Below are 26895 nucleotides of genomic sequence, written 5' to 3'. Positions count from 1 at the left end.
CATAATTTATTGCTAAATCAGATAAAATGTTGCCAAATTCAGTCCATGAATATGGCCCTGGTGATCTGCAGACTAACACTACCATTGTGTTGGAATCTGTTTTCATATTTGTACTAAATGCCTCAAAAGATGTGAATTTCTTTAACATTTTAGAAGCACTCTTTACAATGTATCCAAAAGTTTGCTTTTTTTGATTGTTAACATATGAATGAAGGTGACATTCAAGTAATTAATGCTTTTATCTTTTAACGCTTCAACTTCATTCGACTGCATTTTGTCACAATAAATTATTCCAAGGCCACCTGATTTATGAAGGAAAATGTATCCATCTGGTGATGCTTCAGCTAGGGAAACAGTGTCAGATTTACGAAGCCAGGATTCATTGAGAAGACACAAATCAGATTTTTTAGTTAGTATAATATCATTTACCAAAGCAGCTTCACTTCGAAGAGAATGAATGTGTAATAAATAGTATTTAAAACTGAATAGATATTTCTGAGCTGGTGATATGCTATATTATTTGTTTAAATTTGAATTAACTTACTATTGCAGGTGACCTTGGTGGAGGATCTCATTTTATCTCTTCATCTAATTATACTCCTTATTTTTTGGTAATCAAAGTAATTTAAGGTTTGTATTAAGACTAAATTTACCAGATGCCCCACAACAGGAAGTATGGGTAATAACTACAGGATAATGCAAGAGAATGTAGAACTTTGCATTAATCCATTTTTTTTTTTACTATTTAGTTTTATTGTTTTTTTTATCTGAGTATTTTATAACCTAGAAAACATAGTGTTGATTTATAGACCGTAGCAAATTGTTTTTTCTTTCTGAGCTGTCCGTGGTAATGTTCATTTTCATTGGTACAGATTAACTCTTTGTTTCTTTGCAGTTGCAAGAATGGAGTTTGTAGAGAATACCAAGGCTCCTTGAGTACAAATGCCATTTTAGACTTTGTGCAGAATAAGAAATGGCAGAAGATTGACTCAGTACCTGACTGGCTAGGTCCTTCATCATTAGCGTGAGTAATGCTTCTCATAAGCCCCTGAATATTTTACTCAAAGCTGTAGTTTAGCCAACAAATTTACTTCATAAATACTAAATATTTTTGGAATGAGTGCAATTATACATTACTTTTTTTCTTTACAACCGTTTCTTTAAAATGATACTTTCGTCAGGAGTTCTTCCTTAACATCAAGCCAAAAAAAAAGTTAAAAACGCGCTTTAAAACAATCTAGACGAGAACAGGCCATTCAGCCCAACAAAGCTCGCCAGTCCTATCCACTTGTTTCCTCCAAGAAAACATCAAGTCGAGTTTTGAAAGTCCCTAACGTCTTACTGTCTACCACACTACTTGGTAGCTTATTCCAAGTGTCTATCGCTCTTTGTGTAAAGAAAAACTTCCTAATGTTTGTGCGAAATTTACCCTTAACAAGTTTCCAACTGTGTCCCCGTGTTCTTGATGAGCTCATTTTAAAATACAAGTCTCGATCCACTGTACTAATTCCCTTCATAATTTTAAACACTTCAATCATGTCACCTCTTAATCTTCTTTTGCTTAAACTGTAAAGGCTCAGCTCTTTTAATCTTTCCTCATAATTCAACCCCTGTAGACCTGGAATCAGCCTAGTCGCTCTTCTCTGGACCTTTTCTAACGCTGCTATGTCCTTTTGTAGCCTGGAGACCAAAACTGCACACAGTACTCAAGATGAGGCCTCACCAGTGCATTATAAAGGTTGAGCATAACCTCCTTGGACTTGTACTCCACAGATCGTGCTATATAACCTAACATTCTGTTAGCCTTCTTAATGGATTCTGAACACTGTTGGGAAGTTGATAGCTTGGAGTACACTATGACTCCTAAATCCTTCTCATAAGGTGTACTCTCGATTTTCCGACCGCCCATTGTGTATTCAAACCTAATATTTTTACTTCCTATGTGTAATACTTTACATTTACTGACATTAAATTTCATCTGCCACAAATCTGCCCAAGCCTGTATGCTATCCAAGTCCTTCTGTAATGATATAACGGATTCCAAATTATCTGCTAATCCACCTATCTTGGTATCATCTGCAAACTTAACCAGCTTGTTACTTATATTCCTATCTAAATCATTTATATATATTAAAAATAGCAGCGCCCTAGCACTGACCCCTGTGGAACACCACTCTTAACATCGCCAGTTCTGATGAGGTTCCTCGCACCATCACCCTCTGCTTCCTGTGTCTGAGCCAATTCTGCACCCATCTAAAAACATCACCCTGAACTCCCACTTCTTTTAACTTGATGCCCAACCTCTCATGTGGCACCTTATCAAATGCTTTCTGAAAGTCCAGATAAATAATATCATAAGCTCCACTTTGATCGTATCCTTTTGTTGCCTCCTCATAGAATTCCAACATGTTAGTAAAACACGACCTCCCTCTTCTGAACCCATGCTGACTGTTCAGAATAACTCCTGTCCTTGCCATGTGTTGCTCAATCTTATCCTTAATAATTCCTTCCATTAATTTTCCTGTGATGCTTGTTGCTTACTGGCCTATAGTTGCTTGGATCTGCCCTGTCACCCTTTTTATATAATGGGATGATATTTGCCATTTTCCAGTCCTTTGGAATCTCTCCAGTGCACAGTGACTTCCTAAAAATATGTGTCAAGGGTTTATATATGTACTCACTAGCCTCCTTAAGAACACGAGGATAAATATTATCTGGGCCTGGTGATTTGTTTGATTTCATCTTATTTAATCTGAGCAGCACTTCTCCCTCTACAATTTCCAAATCCCTCAGTACCTCCTTAGTAGTGTGTTTACCTCTGGGAGGTTATCCACTTGCTCACTTGTAAACACCTCAGAAAAATGTAAGTTTAGGGCATCTGCTATTTCATTGTCTGTATCTTTTAATTCCCTTTACTATTCCTGATGAACTTGACCTCCTCCTTAACTGTTCTTTTACTACTAAAATACTGAAAGAATCTCTTGGGGTCTTCTTTCGCCTTATCTGCTATATTCCTCTCCAACTGTCTTTTAGCCTCTCTGATATCCTTCTTAATGGTTGCCCTCATTTCTCATACGCTACGGTTCTCTTTGCAGTCATTAGTCTTATATGCCTTATACAGCAGTTTTTTTCCTTTGCAACTTCTTTTTTAAATCTTTATTAATCCATCGTGGAGTTTTTTTTAGTTTCCTATTACTTCCAAATTTAGGTATGTATCTGTCCTGCATTACATGTAAAACATTTTAAACCTGTTCCACTGCTCCTCGACTGTCTCCACATTTAAAAGCTTATCCCAGTCTATCCTACTTAGACTTTGTCACATCTGCTCAAAATTAGCCCTACCAAAGTTCAACTTAACAATTTTAGTCTTTGCATCTGTACTCTTACAAAATACTGAGAATTGTATTACATTATGGTCACTTGACCCTAGTGGTTCAATCACCTCTACACCCTCAATTCTATCCTGATTATTACAGAATACTAAATCCAGACAGGCTTCACCCCTTGTTGGTGCTTTAACATGCTGTGTTAAAAAACAGTCGCTGATTACTTCTAAAAACTCCTGCTCTTGTGCTCCTCCATCTGCAAGGTTATCCCAGTTAATATTTGGATAATTAAAGTCCCCATGACTATAATATCCCCCTGTAAACTTGCCTTTTTGATATTACTAAAAAGATGTGTGTTGAAATTACTGTCTGAATTGGGTGGTCTATAACACACTCCTAAAATAAGACCTTTTTCCCTAATATTTTCCAGGCGAAGCCACATGTCCTCACTAAGATGGGGGCATGTGGCTTCGCCTGGAAAATATTAGCTTAGTTGTCAAAAATTAGCTTTAGTTGTCTGTCTGGGTCACGGTGTTTACAATGCATCTAAAGGTTCACTTTAATACTAATTGTTAACGTTTGGATTTAGACGACATTCAGGTCATTAATGCTTCTGTCTTTAACATTTTGACTTTTCCACTGCATGCATTTCGATACTATCATAGACAGTGAGCAAGCTGTATATTATTCAACTTACTTCCTAAATTACTTGGAACCTGCTTGACTGCCACCACACAGATTAATTTTGAAAACTGGATCACCAATAATGCTATTGTGCAATATTGACCCACCAAAGTTGTGCAGTGGAACAAGACTGTGTGAAGAAACCCATGACAAACGTGATAGAAGCAACAGTTTTAACTGTCAATGCTAAAGGAGAAGATGTGATAATTCCGTGCCTTCCATGATACCCACTGACTCGCTCTTCTATATTAAGTGACTGTAACATTAAGTGTAACTTGCGTTTGTTACCATCCATCCATCCATCCATTTTCCAACCCGCTGAATCCGAACACAGGGTCACGGGGGTCTGCTGGAGCCAATCCCAGCCAACACAGAGCACAAGGCAGGAAACAATCCCAGGCAGGGTGCTAACCCACCGCAGGACACACACACAAGCACACACTAGGGCCAAATATTGTATATCTCAAAGCATTAGATCTTATCATTGCAGTAATACATGTATGTACTTAGTACAGAAGTACAAAATGATACACTATATGAATTTGTAAATTAAATATTGCTGAAATATTTTGAGTATGGTGTTGTTTCATTTTTACATTTCCACACATATAAGAAGCCCGGGCAACACTGGGTGGTTTAAATTAGTATTCTATATTATACTGTTAATTGTATTGTGTTTATAAGAACTATTTCTAAGCACTTTGAAATCACTTCAGTTTTTTGTTTTTTTTTGTCTGTTGCCTTCTAACTCCTCATATATGATATACTGTTTGACTTGTCTTGATGTCTAGTTATACAAAAGCCAAGTTTTTTGGAGTTATTCTTATCTTTGGCCATTTAAACCTGAAAAACGTTAATTTTTTATGCTATTTTTGGACCATATTTTGTGCAGGAAAATACACCATTATGATAAAAAGTAAAACAGTAAGTGTCTTCGCAAAAATTATCAGAACGATTTGAAGTTGTGCTTGCCACAGCAACTGTCAACAGGGTTTTAATTCCTAATGGGAAACAAGGAGTCAAAGTTACCACTTTTCAAACTAAACTAAAAAAATGTGAATTGGTAATATAGTTATGTGAAGTGTAGTTTTATGCTATTTCAAGGTTGCTGATCACAAATATAATTTGTTATATTTGATTGTTTACTGGTGGTCCTAGCCTTCTAAAAGCCACTCCTAGAAGGCTGAATATGACAAATTTCAAACATCAGTGCAGTGCAGTATTGTTTTAGACTATTTCAAGGTTAGTGATTACGAATATGTTATATTTAATTTCTGATTTCTTAACTACGGATCTAGCCCTCTACGGACCTCTATGAGAGGATTAAAAATTACAAATTAATATTACATCTGGAGAATATTTAGACTTTTAACTATTTATATTGATGCATACATTTTAACAATTCAAAAATATGAATCAGTGTTAGTTTTAATTATGTACTTTTTACTTATTAGATTAGATTAGGTTGGATAAAATGTATTAATTTTGATTCATACAGCAGCAAAAACCTAAAAACAAATATGAAGACTTGTAGGACAAATAATACAATCACTCAACCGATAAATAAATAAATACAGTACATTTTGCAGAAAATGCAAAATGAACTTAGAGTATCAGCATTTAGTTTGTGGCATCAGGAGTCAGCATTAAATTCTTTGATGGCAGCAAGCAGAAAAGATTCCCAGAGGCACTTTTTAGCACATCCTGTGGCATCCAAGACTGCATCTCCAGGAGGGGATGTACGGTATTTTTCATGATGGTATCCAAGTTTGCCACCATCCTCTGTTCCACAACAACTTCCAGTGTGTCGAATATTAGACCTGTGGTGGAGCAGTCTTTCATGATATGTTTGTTCAGGCATTATGCCTCATGAAGTTAATCATTATATTTCTTATGAACATCCTGAATTAGGACGGCTTATGATAATTCAGAATTTTTTTTTTTTAACACTTTTGCTGTAGTTATTGATGTAACACAAACCTGCCTACAAATTCTTAGCAACTGTGTTGTGTGGTACAAGTTCAAGCTCAGGTAGTACTTTGTACAATGTTAATTTTAAGATCATATTGCAACAATCTGTACATTTGCCTCCACAATATTCAGCGCTCCTTCTGCTAGAAGAGGAGTAGTAGTTACAATAACAGTAATAATAGCAGTATTAGACTTGTCCTGTGTACACAGTGCAACTTTTACTTGCTTGTCCAGGCAATATGTTTCCATATTCTGGTAGTACAGATATGATCATCAGTAATGGCAAGCAGTACTGAGTGTGGAAAAAATTACTTTAGAGTGACATGCCTTGGTCATAGATGTAACTTGTATAGGTCTATTTAAAACTTAAAAAAAACATTGTTTGATCTAAATATTTTTCTTCTGTGTTATAGTGAATCACTCTAGAAGTGTGTAAAGTGCCCTCTTAATTCCATAAATCAATATAAGCCATTTATTTTTTCTGTTCAAATTTTTGTCACAATTGTATTTCTTTAGTAGAACGAGTGAGACTGTAGTGATCACAAAAACAATTATGTGTTCTCCTTGTCCAGTTCAGCAGACAGAGTCTTTGCCCATTTACTTTAAGAAAACTAGGGGGCTTTGACCCTGCTCACTTCGGTCAGTAGCCTGTGCTATACGGCAGCCACTTCGCGTCTCTGCCACTTGCGTATGTGGATTTCACTTTCAACAAATAACAAATCTTTTAATTCTCACGGATACGCCTCTTCATTGGGAAGAAACACTTGCTTTTCCCTGATGGCATCACGAATTAGACAATCTACAAGTCTCCAACTTAAAGTTTAAATTCAAACAATATATTCAATCGCTTTTCACTGTTTCATTATTTCACCGAGTACTAATTTCCGTTTGTTTGCGCAAATGTGATCTTTACTATCATTTTTGCCTTTCAAATTTTAGTACTTTCATTTTCACTGACCTGCTCTGCATGTGTATCGCGCCAACATTTTTGAATTCTTTAGGACATTCTACTTTGTCATCTTCTCTTTGTCTTTTATTTCTGGCAACAGGCGTGGTTAAATCTGTTGACACAATGTCTCATTTCGCGGGATGTGAAAGTATCTCTCTGAAAAAGTCTTGTCTCGTACCAGGATTTTTTTATTATAATAGAGAAATTTATAGGTATTAGCAGATCATATATACCTAAAAGGCAACAATGGATTTATCCCGTGCATTGATGCAGTAGCACTGCCTCACTCAACAGATGCTGCCTATGCTGGTTTTTATTGATGTGTCTGCTTCAGAGGGTTTCATGACTGTCTCAGAGCTAAACTGCAGCATGTCACCTTTTTGCATTCAAATGAAAGTTAGTGTGGCACATAGAAATGGCATGTAATTAAGGAGGCCTGAAAACATTTAAACTTATTAAAGCCTTTGGATGTTTCATTTTACTTTTAGAGCAGAGTAGACTTTTGCATAGAGATTAGTATGCATGATTTTAACTTAAAGAACTAAAGTATTTCAAGATACTGAGAAATGCTGAGAACCTTAAAAATCTGTTTATTTATCTGTAAACATTCCTGTGTGATAATGAATTTGTAATTTTTGACTTTTGATATCTCTTGAGCAAAAGGGGCACACAACAAAATGAGAACTGACATTGGAATTCTTGTCATGTTTTTCAGGATTGAATTCCTCGTGCCCTTCTACACATTTAATGTGTTTTTGAAGGTAGGTATCTTTATTGTTGAAGCCCAATAAGCAGAAAAAAGAGCTAATATCAAATTATTTTAAATTAATTTCTTTGTTTTTTTTTTAAACAAGAGGATACACTGATAACCTCAAGAATCTGGGTTAAGTTACATTTGATGTATATTTTGGAAAGCATTTCCTTACACAGACAGCTGTAAATATTAAATATGGAACCATTTATTTAGCAATGTGATTAAACACAACACTCTGGGGACCTTTTTAATTTTGACATAACATTCCTAGATAAATATGAATGGACAAGGTTTTTCTCATGTTCATTTAAGTGTACTTAGTCATTAGGCAGAAGACACTCATAACAGAAATGTTGAAGACCTTTAAGACAATCTGCATTCTAAATATTTTAGTAAGACTTCAGGATTCCAGTGAACATAATAGTGAAGCAGAAAATATGGTATACTGCAAAGCAAACTTTATGATATTTTGGTTCTGGGATATAAATCTGTAATGAGGCACTATAAACCATACTCTTGAAATTTGAGGCTGTATTCAGTATAAAATGAGCCTCAGTGAAGTCATGGGTTTATTTTACGTCATACTGTTAAATGATTTGGTCATCAGTGCAAGTCTTTTAGGTTATCCATGTTGTTCTGTATTGTAATGGTTTGGAAGGAAATTCAAACCAAAGGACAGCAACTTTCTGATTTAAATAATTTTAAGCAACAGGAAAGCTGGGATTATGCCCACAATGTCTGAATTAAATATGAAAAATATACATCTGTAGCTGCATTCCTAGTATAAGTATGGCTATTGCCTCTGCTAAATTCTTTTCCTGTGTTCTTTTGTAGAATGTTCTAAAATACTTGACAGAAGAGGCTGGCTTGCCGTTATGGGGGTCCTACACCACGTTAGCAATATTGGTGCTCTTGATAGGCGTGTTGGTGGCAATGGTGAGTGTGGTGAAAATTATGTACAGTAATTTGTAATTTGCCCATCTTCTTGAATATTGTACCTTCTTTACTGATTTCAAAGCTATCAGGATGACAGTTTATACCAAACCACTCTGAAAGTAGAGATCTTGAAATCGTACACAAGGAATGAATGAATCAGAAAAGGAATCATGATTTGTTTGTATATTTAGAGGTAGAGGAATTGCCCACCACCATCTAAAGTCTGTTTCCACTATAAAAAAACAACATGTATTGGCTGGCAGTAAGTGATGAAATTCAATTTTGTTTGAATTTGTGCCACTGACACAAAAAGAAAGTTGCTTAGTTCCTATGAAGCATTTACATGTAATCATTCTGCCTGTCATTTTAGTATTTAAATAAATTCCTCTATTGAAAAAAAAAATCATTGGACTATCTTCCTGTCATGTAGACCTTTTGTTGAGCCACCAGATGTGTTCTAGAAGTACTGTATGTCCCCACTTTACCAATTATGGTGGCAATCCTGGGGCCTCATGTATAAATGGTGCGTACGCACAAAAATGTTGCATACTCCCATTTCCACGCTCAAATCGCAATGTATAAAACCTAAACTTGGCGTAAAGCCACGCACATTTTCATGCTAGCTAAATGCTTGGTAGACGCAAGTTCTCCGCTCGGTTTTGCAAACAAGCGGCACCCAGTGTCAAAGCAGTGCTTTTGTTCCATTGTGGTTTCCCTTTCTTTTTTAGATCCACATCCCTGACGTGGCTTTATCAAATACACTAAAATTAACCGCATACTGTTTATTCGTTTAAGGCATCTGATTTTAATTAACCTGTAATGATATAATGGTCCACGGAATGGGCAAACTATTCCAAATACCATAGCTGCTTTGATGTTGTTCCTCTCAATGCACCACTCAGAACAAATCCCCAGGCAGGGCGCCAGCCCACCGCAGGACACAAACACACGCACACACCAAGCAGACACTAGGGTCAATTTAGGATCGCCAATGCACCTAACCTACATGTCTTTGGACTGTGGGAGGAAACCGGAGCACCCGGAGGAAACCCACGTAGACATGGGGAGAACACGCAAACTCCACGCAGGGAGGACCCAGGAAGCGAACCCAGGTTGCTGTACTGTGAGGCAGCAGTGCTACCACTGTGCCACTGTGCCACCCTCTCCACTTGGTATTCACTGAAATTCTTCTATTTTCCCATGTGCTTTTGCCAATGTCTTTTCACAGAACGCTGAGCTTAAATGCTATTCATATTGATTTGCATATTCAAAAAGAGGCGTAATTGTGGGATGAGACGGTGTGGGACAGTACGTTACTTATCACATTGACCGGGATTTATGGAGTGGAAGAACGTTGGAGTTGGTGAACTCACAGATTTATGCACCTGGATTTTTTTGTGTGTACGCACATTTCTGCTTTTGTCCTTATGCCATGTTTTAGTGAGAATTCTACACACGGTGTTATGCATGAGGCCCCTGGTGATTGTAACCCTAAAGATGTTTTGGAGTTGGAAAAAAATTGAAGCTTCACAGCACTTGCAGTATGCAGGAATCTAGAAATAGGGAAGGGAAATTTATAGGTAACAGTAGCAGGAGAGGAGAGATGTCTCTGTAAGGATTGTTTCTGTGGAGAAAACTAAGTAATGATGGTGTGTTTTGGTGTGTGTTTGTGTGGAAAATTTGTAGCATGTCACATTTTTAATTTAAAACTGTTTCTCTACAGGGATAAATTGAATTGTTTTGAACAGAGGTGCTGCTGAATCTGTGGTACTCAGGGCACAGGCCTTCTAACTGCTGACCTAATGTAAACACCAGAGGGCAGCAGAATTCTGTTTAAGCCATTTGCAAAATTGTCAATGAATGCTATTACATGATGTTCCACAAATGTAAACTATAATACTTTGAATTTCTGCTGCAAAGTTTGTTTCCGTTGCCAGCGTTTATCAATATTTTACATCCTTATTGAAATATAGTATCAAAAGGCTGTTAGGATGCAGGGCGGCATGGTGGCACAGTGACAGCTCTCCTGCCTCACAGCAGGGAGACTAGGGTTTGTGTCCTAGGTCCTCCCCACGTGGAGTTTGCATGTTCTCCATATATCTTGTGTGGGTTTCCTCCCACAGTTCAAAGACGTGCAGGTTAGGTGAATTGGTGCTCCTAAATTGGCCCTAGTATGTGATTGGGGTGGGTGTGTGTGTGTGTGCTTGCCCTATGATGGACTGGCTTTGTTTTTTCCTACCTTGCGCCCTATGCTTTTTTTTTGATCATTAAATATCTACATTTATTTAAAGCTATTTTTTTTTTTTAATTTCGAAAAAAAAAAACAATAAAACTGAAGGCTGAAGTACAAATCCCTACGTTTGAAAGTGTAAAACATTCCAGTGATGCACATACAAAAACAGGGGAACACATTTTAGGTTAAAAACAGTAGGAATATACAGAGGTAAAGAGTCCTTTAATAAGTTAACGGCTTAACAAAAACAACAAAAAAAAAAAAATACTTCTTATAAACCATGTGCTAAGTGATTACTTACTGTAATGCTTCTGTTTTGGGGGTCTCTTATCAGCTATTGCACATATAAGAACTTAAGCCATAATGAAAAGTGGCACAGAAATATGAAGCCCTACAGCATCACCCCTAAATACTCTGCACTATACATTACCTGCCAGCACGTTATCAGTCTTTTCACAAATAGCCGAGTAGTAGGGTGGGACCATGTCACCATCGCCCGGGGTCATGTCAGAAGAGCTAAGTGCATTATCGGGGTAATCCTCATTTGAGTCCTCGCTTGGCAAATCCTGATGCAGCATTCCAGGGCTTGCCATGGGGCAGTCCGTTTCAAAGTTTCCTAGCATGCTGGCAAAAGTGGTCTTGGGACAGGACATGTACTCGCAGTCTTCCTCCCCATCTGGGTTTAGGCAGAGCTGCTGGGGAACCATCTTGCAGGAGACATCTTCCAAGGGAAGTAGATCCACATTCTGGTCAGAGTCATTTTATGTAGGTGCCACTCTCTCCATGGATTCCTGGGCGAAATCCTCAGCAGGGGGAGGGGGGGTGGTGGCGGTGGTGCTGCTGCTGCTCCTCCTCCTGGAGCTTTAGCTCCTTTATCAACGTAGGATCTGCACCTGGAGGCTACTGAATTGTCAGAATGGAGGGTGTCTGCGCCCCCTGCATCAGCAGACATCAGATGTTCCTCCATTTCATCCACAGACTGAAGTTCAGTCTGGATCTTGCCGCTGCTGCCACCAAGAGTTTTCCTTTCTGTTCAAAGGCAAGGTTATCAATGCCATTAAAATCCATCGCTCCTGGATCATTAATCAGCATTTCACCCTCGGTATCTGTTATGTCCTCAGAGGAGGAAGCCGGTTCTGTTGGAGGGTCCCCCAAAATCTCATCGGCAGGTAGTGCTTCTGCCTCGTCATCTCCTTTGTCCAAGTGAATCCCAAAATCCTGATCAATGGGAAGCTCTTCCACGGGGCTGTTAGCCTGGTCAATTGGAGGAACTCCAGCTACTTTTTCATCCGATCTCGATTCCACACCCGAGCTGCTGTCAAAGTCTTTAAGTTCTTCAGGAGTGCTAGTCTCACTGCTGCTTTGAGCTGCGAGCTCTGGCCCACTCAGCGTACTCGACTTAGACAGGCCCTTTTCATGCTCTGGCTCTGGAGGCGGCGGAGGAGACGAACGGTACCTTTTAGATTTGTCGGGGTAAGAATCAAACTCGAGCGTAGTGTCACCCTATGCTTGCTGGGATAGGCTCCAGCAGACCCCCGCGACCCTGATCATTACTAAGCTGGTTAGAAAATGACTGTTAGAATGTAGTTAAACTAAATTAAAACCATTTAGGGTTGGCCTAGTGATGACATTTATTCTAACTCCTTCATGTATCCTGAAACTTTTTGGCGCTCTTTATTTTACCACAGAGTGTTTGTCTTCCTCTAGTGAATCATGCTCCTTTGCTTTCAGACCTTCTAGGTGTTGTTTGACTGTTTTCATTCAAATTCTAATTTAGGAATGTTGCATGTCTTGTAGATTCTGGATAAAATATTCGAGGTGTGTCTTTTCCCATTTATCTCCAGAAGATTCTCACCAGATTGAGGCCTGAGATGATAGGCAGCCCAATGGAGGTGAGTCACAATTATACCACAAAAAAGTTACTTTATTATATTGGGCAAAAATGAATTGGCAAGTGCAGCTTAGTTTACTTTGGATGAAACTGATGACAAAGAATTAAAAACAAACTTCACTCAAGCCTGCAGTGGTGCAAAACACTTTCCTACAGAGTAAAAAGCTAATTAATTGCTTAGAGTGGGAGTGTTAGCAAACAGGCACCAGTGATTCAGACGAGAGAGGTCATGTTTTTCTAATATGCTAGAATTCTGTGAAGAAACCACAAAAACATATGATCAGTAAGTTGATATTCTTTATCTTGATTTTTCAGAAGGCATTTGATAAGGTCACACGCTGAGAGTTAGGGATAAAACTAAACGAGGTAGGAATTCCTTATCTGAATTAGTTGATACTAGCAAAATACCCACACTTTGGAGCGGGGAAGTAGTGTGTTAATGAAGTTATGAAAAAGAAAAGGAAACATTTTAAAATTAACGCAACATGATTGTCAATGTAATTGTTTTGTGATTGTTATGAGTGTTGCTGTCATCAAGGATTTGATTATCATTATTTCTTTCAATCAGGTTCGTATTTGGAGGATGTGTTGTGTTCAAGTTATATTCCGTGTTTGTCAACTGTTGTAAAGATAACCGGTTTCATTCATCGAAGTGTTCACTACTCAAATCGGTACTCGTGAATCTTAAGATGTTTAACAGGCATTCCCGGTATTAAGTTGTGGATTTGCCTGCGAATATTTAGCGGCAGCGTGTCTATGAACTTAATTTAAACTTAAGCTTTACACCTTGCTTCCCTATTGATATGTCTACAGAGGCTTGTTCAGTATTCAGAGTGTTGTTCCTTTCTTACTGCATCAATAAACAGCTCGTCTTCCTCTTTATCTGAGACATCACACACTGCATGCACGGGTTTACCTTTCCCAGTCGTGCAAACTTTAGCGAAGTGGTTCAATTTACCACATTTTTTACAGTCTTCCTTTAGCTGGACATTGAAATTTTCCACCGTGTACTTTGTTTCCACAGTACCTGCACTTATGAATATGCTTGTATGCATCACACGCTTCATATTCTTTTGCTGCCTTCTGAATTGTGTAATGCATTTTTTGTTTAGCGCTCTTTGGAGCTCTTGCTTTCTGTGTGCGTACTGCGTTCACAGTCAGTTCACGTGAGCCGCTCGGAGTACATGCATCGAAGGTTCTCAGCTGTGCTGGTGCTATCTCGTGCGATCTTGCGATGTCCACGGCTTTATTTAATGTTAGCTCAGACCCGACACTTAAAAGTTTCTCTCGCACTTTCGCTGAGTTTGTGCCAAACACTATTCTATCCCTGACCATCTCATCTTCAGTCGCATAAGCACAGTCCTTCACCAGCAATTTTAAATCTGTTACAAAGTGATCAAAAGTCTCGTCTATACCCTGCGTCTTCTCATTAAACTTGTATCTCGCGAATATCATATTTGTCTTAGGCATGACAAACGCCAGCGGCAGCATGTCTATGAACTTAATTTAAAGTTAAGCTTTACACCTTGCTTTCCTGTTCGTTTGCATAAGCACAGTCCTTCACCAGCAATTATTTAATGTTAGCTCAGACCAGGCACTTAAAAGTTTCTCTCGCACTTTTGCTGAGTTTGTGCCAAACACTGTTCTATCCCTGACCATCTCATCTTCATTTGCATAAGCACAGTCCTTCACCAGCAATTTTAACTCGCTTGTATGTGTCACTCGCTTCATATTCTTTTGCTGCTTTCTCAATTGTGTAATGCGTTTTTTGTTCACCGCTCTTTGGAGCTCTTGCTTATTCTCTGCGTACTGCGTTCATAGTCGGTTCACGTGAGCCGTTCGGAGTACATGCATCGAAGGTTCTCAGCTGTGCTAGTGCTATCTCATGCGATCTTGCGATGTCCATGGCTTTATTTAATGTTAGCTAAGACCCGGCACTTAAAAGTTTCTCTCGCACTTTCACTGAGTTTGTGCCAAACACTAGTCTATCCCTGACCATCTCATCTTCGTTTGCATAAACACAGTCCTTCACCCACGAATATTTAGCGGCAGCGTGTCTACTGGATTGCTGCTGACAGACGGCCTTATATGGGCAGGCACTCACCACGTGGAGGCGTGGCGATGAGGGATGCAACTCCGCCTCACACGGCGACCGAGCTGCAGGCTATGGCCGTATATATGTACATAAGTAGGTTCCATTTATGACCATTACACGTAGAATTTCTAAATAAAACCTGCCTAACTTTTGTAAGTAAGCTGTAAGGAATGAGCCTGCCAAATTTCAGCCTTCTACCTACACGAGAAGTTGGAGAATTAGTGATGAGTCAGTCAGTCAGTCAGTCAGTCAGTCAGTGAGGGCTTTGCCTTTTATTAGTATAGATTAAAATGGGTGTCTCTATAAGGTCATTACTGGGGAAGCTGCTTTTTTTAATTTGTATATAAATAACAAGCTGGTAAACTTTGGAAGTGATAGCACACTAGGTAGAATATCAGCTAATTTAGAATCAGTTGAATCATTATAAAATAACTCGGAAAGAATACAGGCAGATGCTATATTCCTGAATATTTCTGCCAATATTTATACCTAACAAATATTTATAATCACTTGTTTTTCTGCTATGAATATTATTCTTAATCTGAATTGTAAACTTTGAATAAATTAATTTGAATTACGAACTGCATTATGCAAAATAAAGATTTCTAGCCAGGTGGCACTTGGTCTGTCTAATCAGAAAATTAATTTATCAGGTTTGGAACTAAGCCCATCAACTACAGCAGCTTTCAGAATCTGTGAAATGTGGATAGACAGGGCGTAAAAAGGCTAGAAATGGTATACAGTAGAAAAGAGTGATAAACCTCCACTCCAGCATCCCTGGATAAGGGAACAGAAGACAAAAAAATGAAAGATTGAGAGGGAATGGACGAACCTCAAAACCTGTTAAGTCAAGACTTGCACTGAAGGAAGTTATCCAGGAAAAAAATGGGGAAACTGATATGTGAAGGATTGGTTTATTGGTTACATAACTAAAGTAAAGAAACAGAGCTCAGTTTATGTTGGTACAAACTTTCTATATAGCAAACATTCTTTTTTTGTCATTCACCCCACTGAAAATGTGCAATAAAGGCTTTACAGAAGTTGAGGCTTTATACAACAGAGGTACACACAGGAACATACTAAGGGGTTACACATTATTGTGAGAGAGAACCACTTCCTAACTAAATCCGTTAACCTTGCTGCATTTCATGAAGAGAGACAGTCACCTGTTTATAGTCTAAGAATGAAATCTGAGTTTCTCTAAACACTGTCTTCATTCTTTAGTTCTCTAGAGCTTAAAGATTAATTTGAAGCTGTTGTAGGTCTATGGCAATATCTGTGTAATATTTCTGTGATAAAGGTGAATAGTGATGCCAAGAACATCTTTGCTGACTAGGTCAGATGTGCTAATTTTGTTGAAAAGGAATAAACAAATACTAAAATATGTTGTGTGTTTGCTGCCCATTTTCAGATTTTGTCACTCATATATCTTATTCTTATTATTTTAGCTCGCAAGACTACAGTGGCAAGGTTTCAGGAAATGCTGATCCTATATAAGGTCAACCTTGCTCCCTGGCTGCAGAAGAACAAAGAATGGAGTTTTGCTACTCCGCACTAGCAGTTGCAGCCATGAGAATGCTGATTGCCTGTTGTAGAGGCAATGGGCATAGTGCAAAGACATGGACAAGAGTAACCATATGTGACTTTGAGGAGCCTGTCACCCATCCTTGTTTGGTGATTGTGGCTGAAGCACCTATGTGTGACTCTGGAATTTGGCTGGCTGGAAAACTGAAGTTGATCAGAACTGTATTCTTTTAGCTAATGGACTAAGGCCCTCTAATTATCTGCAGTTGCTGTACAGTTACTGCTAGGCCTGCTGGCAGGATCTAGTAGAGGCAGCATGGAAGGAAGCTGCTCTAAACATGATCGTACAGACAAAAGGTCCGGTGGGACCTGTGATAACAATGGCCAGATGTAAAGGTTAACATCTTGATGTCAATAAACTACAAACTTTATTCAGAGGGAACAGCTCACCCTGAGCATAAGGGGGCTTTGGAAATGTGGAGCAAGAGTAGTGGCCACATGGTTGTCCTGCAGGATGAAGATGCAGTGAGTGCTTTCACTCCTTTTGTACAATATACCCAACTGATTTTTCTGTATAATATCGAAGCAATCTAGCTGAATGTAATCTAATTCATAACCCTTAAAGACAGTGTCAGATCGAGTTTGTTCTGTATTAAATATGCCAGCAAATCCACCTAATATGTGTTTGTGTTGATCTTTTTTGTGTTAAGTGGCAAGGTTCTGCAGGGATGACCTGTCTTGTAATGCACGGACCCAGGAATTTCAAATCTGCAGCGAATCTGTCATTGCATGTAATTTAGAGAAGTGAGAATATCAATTAAGGTGCATTTGGTAGATAAGAGTCCACTGTTTATGGCAGCAGTGAATAATTTCTCTACTTCATCATTCAGTACTGAGTAGATCCTGAGGCTGACAAACACTGACACGACAATGGCAAAATATATTAAAAGAATATTCCACCAAAAAGTTGTATTTTTTATATATTACTTACCCAGTGTGTCTTATAGGAATGACCAAGAAAAATTTTTAATCTTATGTTCTTATGGAAAAGGAAAATAAAGTTTGATATAATTGATAGATAGATAGATACTTTATTAATCCCAAGGTGAAATTCACATAATCCAGCAGCAGTATACTGATACAAAAAACAATATTAAATTAAATAGTAATAAAAATGCATGTAAAATCAGACAATAACTTTGAGTAATGTTAGCATTTACTCCCCCGGGAGGAATTGAAGAGTCGCATAGTGTGGGGGAGGAACGATCTCCTCAGTCTGTCAGTGGAGCAGGACAGTGACAGCAGTCTGTCACTGAAGCTACTCATCTGCCTGGAGATGACACTGTTAAGTGGTTGCAGTGGATTCTTCATGATTGACAGGAGTTTGCTTAATGCCCGTTGCTCTGCTACAGATGTTAAACTGTCCAACTTTACTCCTACAATAGAGCCTGCCTTCTTAACAAGTTTGTCCAGGCGTGAGGTGTCCTTCATGTTTATGCTGCCTCCCCAGCACACCACTGCGTAGAAGAGGGCACCGCCACAACCGTCTGGTAGAACATCTGCAGCATCTTATTGCAGATGTTGAAGGACGCCAACCTTCTAAGAAAGTATAGTCGGCTCTGACCTTTCTTACACAGAGCATCAATATTGGCAGTCCAGTCCAATTTGTCATCCAGTTGCTCTCCCAGGTATTTATAGGTCTGTACCCTCTGCACACAGTCTCCTCTGATGATCATGGGGTCCATGAGGGGCCTGGGCCTCCTAAAATCCACCACCAGCTCCTTGGTCTTGCTGGTGTTCAGGTGTAAGTGGTTTGAGTCGCACCATTTAACAAAGTCTTTGATTAGCTTCCTGTACTCCTCCTCCTGCCCACTCCTGATGCAGCCTACAATAGCAGTGTCATCAGCGAACTTTTGCATGTGGCAGGACTCCGAGTTGTATTGGAAGTCTGATATATATAGACTGAACAGGACCGGATAAAGTACAGTCCCCTGCGGCGCTCCTGTGTTGCTGACAACGTCAGACCTGCAGTTCCCAAGACGCACATATTGAGGTCTGTTTGTAAGATAGTCCACAATCCATGCCACCAGGTGTGAATCTGCTCCAATCTCTGTCAGCTTGTCCCTAAGGAGCAGAGGTTGGATGGTGTTGAAGGCGCTAGAGAAGTCCAAAAACATAATTCTTACAGCACCACTGCCTCTGTCCAAGTGGGAAAGGGATCGGTATAGCATATAGATGATGGCATCTTCCACTCCCACCTTCTCCTGGTATGTGAACTGCAGAGGGTCGAGGGCGTGGCGGACCTGTGGCCTCAGGTGGTGAAGCAGCAGCCGCTCCATGGTCTTCATCACATGTGACGTCAGAGCAACAGGCCGGAAGTCATTCAGCTCACTAGGATGTGATACCTTTGGGACTGGGGTGATACAAGATGTTTTCCAAAGCCTGGGCACTCTCCCCTGTTCCAGGCTCAGGTTGAAGATGCGCTGTAGAGGACTCCCCAGTTCCAACACACAGGCCTTCAGCAGTCGTGGCGATACACCATCTGGACCCACTGCTTTGCTGGCACGAAGCCTTCTCAGCTCTCTGCTCACATCTGCTGCTGTAATTATAGGTGGGGATGTCTCACCTATGCTGGTATCAACAGAAGGATGGTTGGAGGATGCAGTACTCTGAGGTGAGAGTGAGTTAGGGTCATCAAACCTATTAAAGAAGTTGCTCATTTGGTTTGCTCTCTCAACGTCTGTCTCGATGGTGGTACCCCGTAGCCAGTGATAATCTTCATCCCATCCCACACTTCCTTCATGCTGTTATTCTGCAACATCTGCTCCAGTTTTTTCCTGTACTGCTCCTTCTCTGCCCAGAGCTGGATTCGGAGTTCCTTCTGCACGCGCTTTAACTCATGCTGATCACCGTCTTTTAAAGCCCTTTTTCTTCTGCTTCAAAAGGCCTTTGATGTCACTTGTAATCCATGGCTTGTTGTTAGCATAGCAGCGTACTGTTCTTACTGGAACTACAATGTCCATACAGAAGTTGATGTAATCAGTTGTGCAGTCAACAGCCTCTTCAATGTTCTCACTATGTGACCCCAGAAGTATATCCCAGTCTGTAGTTCCAAAGCAGTCTCTCAGAGCCTGCTCTGCCTCAGGGGATCATTTCCTGTATGATCGTGTGGTTGTAGGTAGCACCTTCACTTTTGGTTTGTAGTGAGGCTGAAGCAGAACCAGGTTATGATCTGCTTTCCCAAGCACAGGCAGCAAGGTGGTGTTGTATGCGTCTTTAACGTTTGCATACAGTAGGTCGATAGTCCTAATTCAAGATAATGGTAACATTATACAAAGGGAAACAATCTGAATAACATACATTAGGGGAAAAAAAATCTGACATTACTCGTGTCTCATAATTATCATGTCAGTTACCCAGTTGTTTTCTCACAACATGCAAAACACACATGTTATTTGCTAAAAAACTTAAATATATGTTTCCAGGAAAACCTGCACACATCATAAATACAAAATGGAAAGTCACATGGGATTGAGTTTTTGAATGGAAGAGAGGACTCTTTATAAATGAATGACGGAGAGGAATGGATCTGTAATTCAAAAACTTAATCCCATGTCATTTGCATTCTCTGTTTATGATGTGCACTGATTTTTCTGGAACCATTTAACAGTATTTTAAAAAAAATACATGAGTTTTGCATCTTGGGAGCAAATGACTACATAGTTGACATGTGATTTATGCAACACAAGTAATATGAGTTTTTTCCCCATGGACTTTGGCTATATTGTACAGCATTAGATATTATTGTATCATAAACATTTTTATCTTAGTTCCACATGAAAACATGAGATTAAAATTTTTTCTTGATCATCACAGCAACACACATCGGGTATGTAAGACATAAAAATATAATTTCTGGCTGGGGTATTCCTTTAAGAACTCTTTATCCTGTAGCTTTTTATTAGTGGACGATTCACTGTTCCAATGGTTTGGTAAGTGCTTTTTGATACTATACACTATAAGAGATGAAATGTTAATGAAAAATGCATTGTTTGTGCTTATGAGTGTACATCAGTTATTGCAGGCTCATTTTAAAATCCTTCATTTTTGGAAAAGTGGTGGTGATTTCAGCAAAGCATTTGATTGTTTTGACTACACCAAATTACAGTACTTAACATTCTCAAAAATGTCCTTCTAATAAGATCACCATGAACAATAATCAGAAAAATAAAGGAGAAACAGTTGTACTGTGTACTTATAACTACTGTATTCAAGTTCCTGGCAGGAAACAGAAGATGGAATAAGAACTGATAAAAGAGCTATCAATTTTTAATATGCAGTGATGCCACTAAAAAGGCTAGAAATTAGGTTTCAAAGGAATTTTGTTGGATATAAAATGCTGATGGGCTACTCAGTAATAATGACAGGGATTACATTGAATAAGATCATCAGTGTAATGAAGATGAGATGCCTCTTATAAATAAAGTTATAATCCTGGACTAAATCGTCCCTGAGATTGTAATTGTAAAATCAGGAGACATCACTTGCTAAGGAAAAATATGGTAGGAATCAAAAATCATTTAAAACAAGAATGTCTTTCAAGTAATTACACATGATTGTGAAAGTGGGACCTTCAGGAAGGTGAAACAGGAAGAAACAAATATCAGATTGCCAACTGGAATTATCTAAACTTTTCATGTAGATTTTTTCACTTTCCATTTTCCAAAACTATTTAATGTAGGTCAGTGGTCTCGCTATATTGAATGGGTAACACTTGAGGTACTACAAGACTGCATCTGTTACTCATTTAATACTATGTAAAAAGACCTTAACAAAGGCTTCTTTTGGCCTTTATAACACTTATAAAAAATCACTTGTTAATATGACGGACTCACAAGTCTTATACTAAATATCAAGAGAAATGCCTCAGTTAAGCCAACTCAGACCACTCCAAAGTGACATTTTGTTAGTAGGTCACATTGCATACATTAATAAACAATTTACTGATGCATTGTGTTTTGAACACTTGTTAAGGTCTTGTTGCATAATAGTATGTGATAAACATGCCTCCACATTCACTAGACGGTGCCTCACCCTACAACAAGATAATGATCCCAAACATACTGCTAAAGCAACACAGGAATTTTCCAAGCTAAAAAATGTAAAATTCTTGAATGTTCAAGCCAGTCACCCAATTTAAATCCCATTGAGCATGCCTTCCATATGCTGAAGAGGAAAACCGAAACAAGCAGGAGCTGAAGATGGTTGCATTAGAGGCTTGGCAGAGCACCAGAGATGGTGATATCTATGAGTTATGGACTTCAAGTAGTCATTGTATGCAAGGGATATGTGACAAAGTAGTAAATATGACTGATTTAATAGGCCTGCCCATTGCTATATCCCAAACATTGTGGTGCCTTGAAATGGGGAAGCTATGCAGAGAAACTGTTCTCATTTCTACATGGTGCGACTGAAATGTATGCAAATACCTTTAAATTCTGCAATATGCACTTTAATCTCAGCTGAATTGTGTGACTTGTAATGGCAGGCAGTGTGGTGCAGTGGTTAAGACTTCAGACTTCACCCCCTGAGGTGTGAGTTCAAATCCACCACTCACACTATATGACCCTTTGCAAGTCACTTCACCTGCTTGTGGTCCAATTGGAAGAAATGTACCTCAAATGTTGTAAGTTGCTTTGGATAAAGGTGTTGGCCAACTAAATAAATGTAATTTTAATTTGTGGAGCAGAGGGGTTAATTAAGGAAAAATGTGTCTTTGTCCTAAATATTATGGAGGGAATTGTGTCAAAGATGAGACAAGTGAGACACAAAAAGGTTTGGGGCAGCCACCCATATAATTTCTCCTGGCTGCAAAAGAGTTGTGTACAGAGAACATGTGTGTTCAGGTTCAAGTCCAAAACAGAATTGATTTGCTAGCACAAAGATGGTGGCTTAAAGGGACAGCGGAGGAAGTGACATCATCAGTGGGGCCCTGAACCGAAAGTGACGTTATTGGGGCCAGGCAGAATTTCCCGTAACTGGTCTGCAGAGAAGTGAGAGAAACAGTTAGCGTGTTAGTGTGTTAGTGCGCACGTGTGACAATATATATGGGTATCTCTCTATTATAATAAAAAAATCTTGAGAGACGAGACTTTTTATCCTGCGACGAGATGTGTTCTTTTGAAGAGAGACACTTTCACGTCCCACGAGACGAGACATTGTACCAAGAGATTTAACCACGCCCAGGGCCAGAGATAAAAGACAAAGAGTAGATGACAAAGTAAAATGTCGTAAAGAATTCAAAAACGTTGGCGCGATACACATGCAGAGCAGGTTAGAGATAATGGAAGTACAAAAATTCAAAAGTCTCAAGAAAATGATAGTAAAGATCGCATTAGCGCAAACAAACTGAAATTATTACTCGGTGAAATAACGGAACAGCGAAAAGAGATCAAATATATTGTTCTGATTTAAACTTTAAGTCAGAGACTTGTAGATCGTCTAATTTGTGTTGCCATCACGGAAAAGTAGTGTTTCTTCTCAATGAAGAGGCATATCCACGAGAATTAAAAGATTGGTTGTTTGTTGAAAGTGAAATCCCACAAGAGAAAATTTCAAGCCCTGCTACACAAGACTTTATGCAAAGAGATTTGGAAAAGTCCTGTCCACATCTGAAACATTTACAATCATGCACATGGTTCAATCATTTCTAATTTGTGTGAATGCTATTGTCAGACACATTTCTTGTAGAGAGAAAGAAACAATATTCACTGACAGGTAGTTATACAGTATGTTGTGCTGTCACAATGTAATTCCAAACACGGAATCAAATTCAATGTGATATTGACGAAAAGGTAAAAGCGAAAAGAGATCGAATATATGAACATAGGTGATATGACAGAAGGATGTAGATATTTTTTGGCTTTAAACTTTAAGTCGGAGACTTGTAGTTTGACTAATTTGTGTTACCATCAGGGAAAAGTAGTGCTTTTTCCCAATGAAGAGGCCTATCCGCGAAAATTTTAAGTTATGTTGTTTACGAGTGGCAGAGACACAAAGTTGCTGGTGTGTAGTGCAGGCAGGGGGGTTGGCAAGCAAAGTAAGCAGGGGACGAAGCCCCCTACTGTGTGTGTATATATATATATATACTAGCAGAATACCCGTGCTTCGCAGCAGAGAAGTACTGTGTTAAAGAAGTTATGAAAAAGAAAAATTTTTAAAATAACGTAACTTGATTATTAATGTAATTGTTTTGTCATTGATATGAGTGTTGTTGTCATATCTATATCTATCTATATATCTATATATAGCAAAATACCCGCGCTTGGCAGCGGAGAAGTAAAAAGAAAAGGAAACATTTTAATAATAACGTAACATGATTGACAATGTAATGGTTTTGTCATTGTCAAGAGTGTTGCTGGCATATATACTGTATATATATATATATATATATATATATACACACACACACACACAGACAAACACATATATATATATATATATATACATATACACATATACAAATATAGATATATATACATACATACACATATATATACACAGTTATATATATATATATACATATATATATATATATATATATATATATATATATATATACACACATACATATATATATAGTAAAATACCAGGCTTCAGGAGAAGTAGTGTGTTAAAGAAGCAATGAAAAGAAAAGGAAACATTTTGAAAATAACGTAACATGAGTGTCAATGTAATTGTTTTGTCACTGTTATGAGTGATGAGTGTTGCTGTCATATATATATATATATATATATACATATACATATATATACATATATATATACACACACACATATAAACATATATATATATATATATATATATATATATATATATATATATATATATATATATATATATATCTGTGGTGGGTTGGCACCCTGCCCAGGGTTGGTTCCTGCCTTGTGCCCTGTGTTGGCTGGGATTGGCTCCAGCAGACCCCCGTGACCCTGTATTCGGATTCAGCGGGTTGGAAAATGGATGGATGGATATATACATATCCATACATATATACATATACACATTGTGAACTTTGCCCGGACACAGACAGGCAGACATCTTGTTTCAAACCACCACACGTTTATTTACACTATTTATAATATTAATTTGGTCACAAAGACCCAGTTCAATGGTCACTCAGACCTAACCACGTGCACAAACAAACCCCAAACAGTCACAATCCTGGCCACAATGCCTTGTCTTCGGGCCGCCTCCACAGCCCGCGGCGCCGCACCTCCTGTCGGAGGGCTGCTTACTCGGAACTGATCGTTAACATCACAGCCTTTTTCAACAGACCCTCCCGCATGCTGTACGGAGTCGGCTGTACTCACCGTCTCCGCCGTACCTCTCCGGCTGGAGATTCCAGCGTCGCGCCATCCCGTTATCGATTGACACGTTTTCAGCGCCACGAGCGCCTTCCTCTCCAGTTCCAGCACCTCAGCCCGGAGGGCACATAGCATCTGTAATACACGCTGCTCCACGGGCTGAAGGGACGCCTCCAGTTCTGCCAGAGCAGCCGGCAAAGACAGGAAGTTAACCGACGCGGAGCCTACCTGTCTGTCAGCCTCCAACGCCAGCCATTTCCTGTGGGCCTTCTCCTCCGGCCCAATCGGGTCTTCCCCCTGCCCGTGATGGACATTCCTTGGTCCCGCCTCTCTACAGTCATCGGCGGGCACACAAGAAACACCGCCCAATCGCGTGCCTTTCAGGGAAGGGACTTCTGGCCCGCGGCCATCTTGCCTCCCCTTCTGCGGTGTCGACGTGCCTGCCGGCAGCCTTGCTGTTGCCAGCGTCTCCTCCTCCGCAGACCACCGTGCGCCTGCCACTGTCGTGGATCCGGGAAGTCCCTGTCTGTAAAAAAGAAAACATGCCCGGCCCCCATGGGCCGGCTGCCGCTAGGCAGGGAACTCACCTCCCCGGACTCGTCAAACCGAGGACACCTCCTCGGCGTGGCCTTTCTTGACGCCATGCCGTCCCGGGCGCCTCCAGCAACGGCGCGCTCGTTGGAGACCGCTGCACTCGTTGTAGGCACGCCGCCCGCCCGCATCAGGGAAATATGGCCTTCCTGCGGACCCCTGGTGGTCTGTGGGGTTCCTTTACCCTGCGGGGCTGTGTGCACGCAGCACCCGCGGTGCGTGGGTGGGGTCCCCTGCTGCGCCGGGCCGTCCACAACAAATTTGTTGATAACAGGTCCCGCCTTGTAACAGGCGGAGCATCCTGCCGACTACGCCAGATGTGAACTTTGCCCGGACACAGACAGGCGGACATCTTGTTTCAAACCACCACACGTTTATTTACACTATTTATAATATTAATTTGGTCACAAAGACCCTGTTCAATGGTCACTCAGACCTAACCATGTGCACAAACAAACCCCAAACAGTCACAATCCTGGCCACAATGCCTTGTCTTTGGGCCGCCTCCACAGTTCCTCTTGCCTCGTCCTTCTTCCACCCGACTCCAGCCTCGAATGAATGGAGACGGCCCCTTTTATAGAGGACCCGGATGAGCCCCAGGTGTTCCCGACAATCTTCTTCTGGCCACGCCCCAGCGTGGCGGAAGTGCCGGCTGTCCTCCTGGCTGCTCTCTGGGCGCCGTCATAAATCTTCCCCCCAGCACTTCCGCCACACGATCGGCACCCCCTCCGAGACCTCCACGCCCCTTTGTTCCGAGCCACTCGCTCCCCCATAGGCTCCTCCAGCTGTGAGCGCACCTGCGCACCGGCAGAGAGATCATTCCGCAGACGGCCCGACATCAGAGGGCTGGTCCGCCACGAAGGGGTTCCTTCAGCTCACCCGGGGTCCGTCCCTACAAAAGAGAATACAGGGGCAGAACCGCTGCCAAAGCACCCTTCTCATGCCACACACGGGCAGCGTTCCCCCCTCCAAACAGCCCGGCACTTGCCTGATCGGCACCCTCTCCGCGGCTTCCATGTCCCTCTCGATAGTGGAACCGTCGGCACCACCTGCTCTCTCTCCGCCTCTCGCCTCAGGGATTCCCTCTGCTCCCTCAGAGGGCGGCCAGCCGTACGCATGCACCCAGCAACGCGTCTCACCAGATTGGAGGCGGCACCCAGCCGCTTAATCCTCCCTTCACTCTTGGACGCCTTGACGGTATGCGACTCTGTATTAACCAACACGAGCCCCTTTCCCGTCTGCGTCCACAACATATTGGAGGAATCGGCACCCAGCCTCTTATTCCTCCGTTCACTCTGGGACGCCATGACGGTTTGAGACTCCTTATGGAAAAGAAGGCGCCTCTTTCCCGTCTGCGTCCCTATAGTGCGGCGCAAGACCGCAGCCGACTCGGGGCGGAGGGCGCTAGGACCCGGGGCACTTAGCAGCCCGTGTCCATTCAGCGTCCTCTCGGACTCCCCCCTCGCCGCGCATACAGCCCGCGGCGCCGCACCTCCTGTCGGAGGGCTGCTTACTCGGAACTGATCGTTAACATCACAGCCTTTTTCAACAGACCCTCCCACATGCTGTACGGAG

The 26895-nt window shown here is 40.5% G+C and overlaps 1 protein-coding gene across 3 annotated transcripts in view; it reads left to right on the top strand.

The window, feature by feature from the left end:
• The window catches only part of LOC120515869 (thioredoxin-related transmembrane protein 1-like), a 32863-nt gene extending 15822 nt beyond the window's left edge, over window positions 1-17041 (top strand). For 2 of the 3 annotated variants that reach the window (XM_039737216.1, XM_039737218.1), the window contains exons 4-8: window positions 896-1024; window positions 7646-7691; window positions 8519-8620; window positions 12701-12745; window positions 16288-17041. In XM_039737216.1, coding sequence (XP_039593150.1) covers window positions 896-1024; window positions 7646-7691; window positions 8519-8620; window positions 12701-12745; window positions 16288-16326 — 361 coding nt within the window. In that variant the 3' untranslated portion in view covers window positions 16327-17041. Of the gene's footprint in view, window positions 1-895; window positions 1025-7645; window positions 7692-8518; window positions 8621-12650; window positions 12746-16287 lie in introns of all 3 variants that reach the window. The other variant, XM_039737217.1, reaches the window with a different exon arrangement.
• The last annotated feature ends 9854 nt before the right edge of the window (window positions 17042-26895 follow it).

This window comes from Polypterus senegalus, chromosome 15, assembly GCF_016835505.1.
Source record: "Polypterus senegalus isolate Bchr_013 chromosome 15, ASM1683550v1, whole genome shotgun sequence".
Classification (NCBI taxonomy): domain Eukaryota; kingdom Metazoa; phylum Chordata; class Cladistia; order Polypteriformes; family Polypteridae; genus Polypterus; species Polypterus senegalus.
This window is presented reverse-complemented; position numbering and strand designations above follow the sequence as displayed.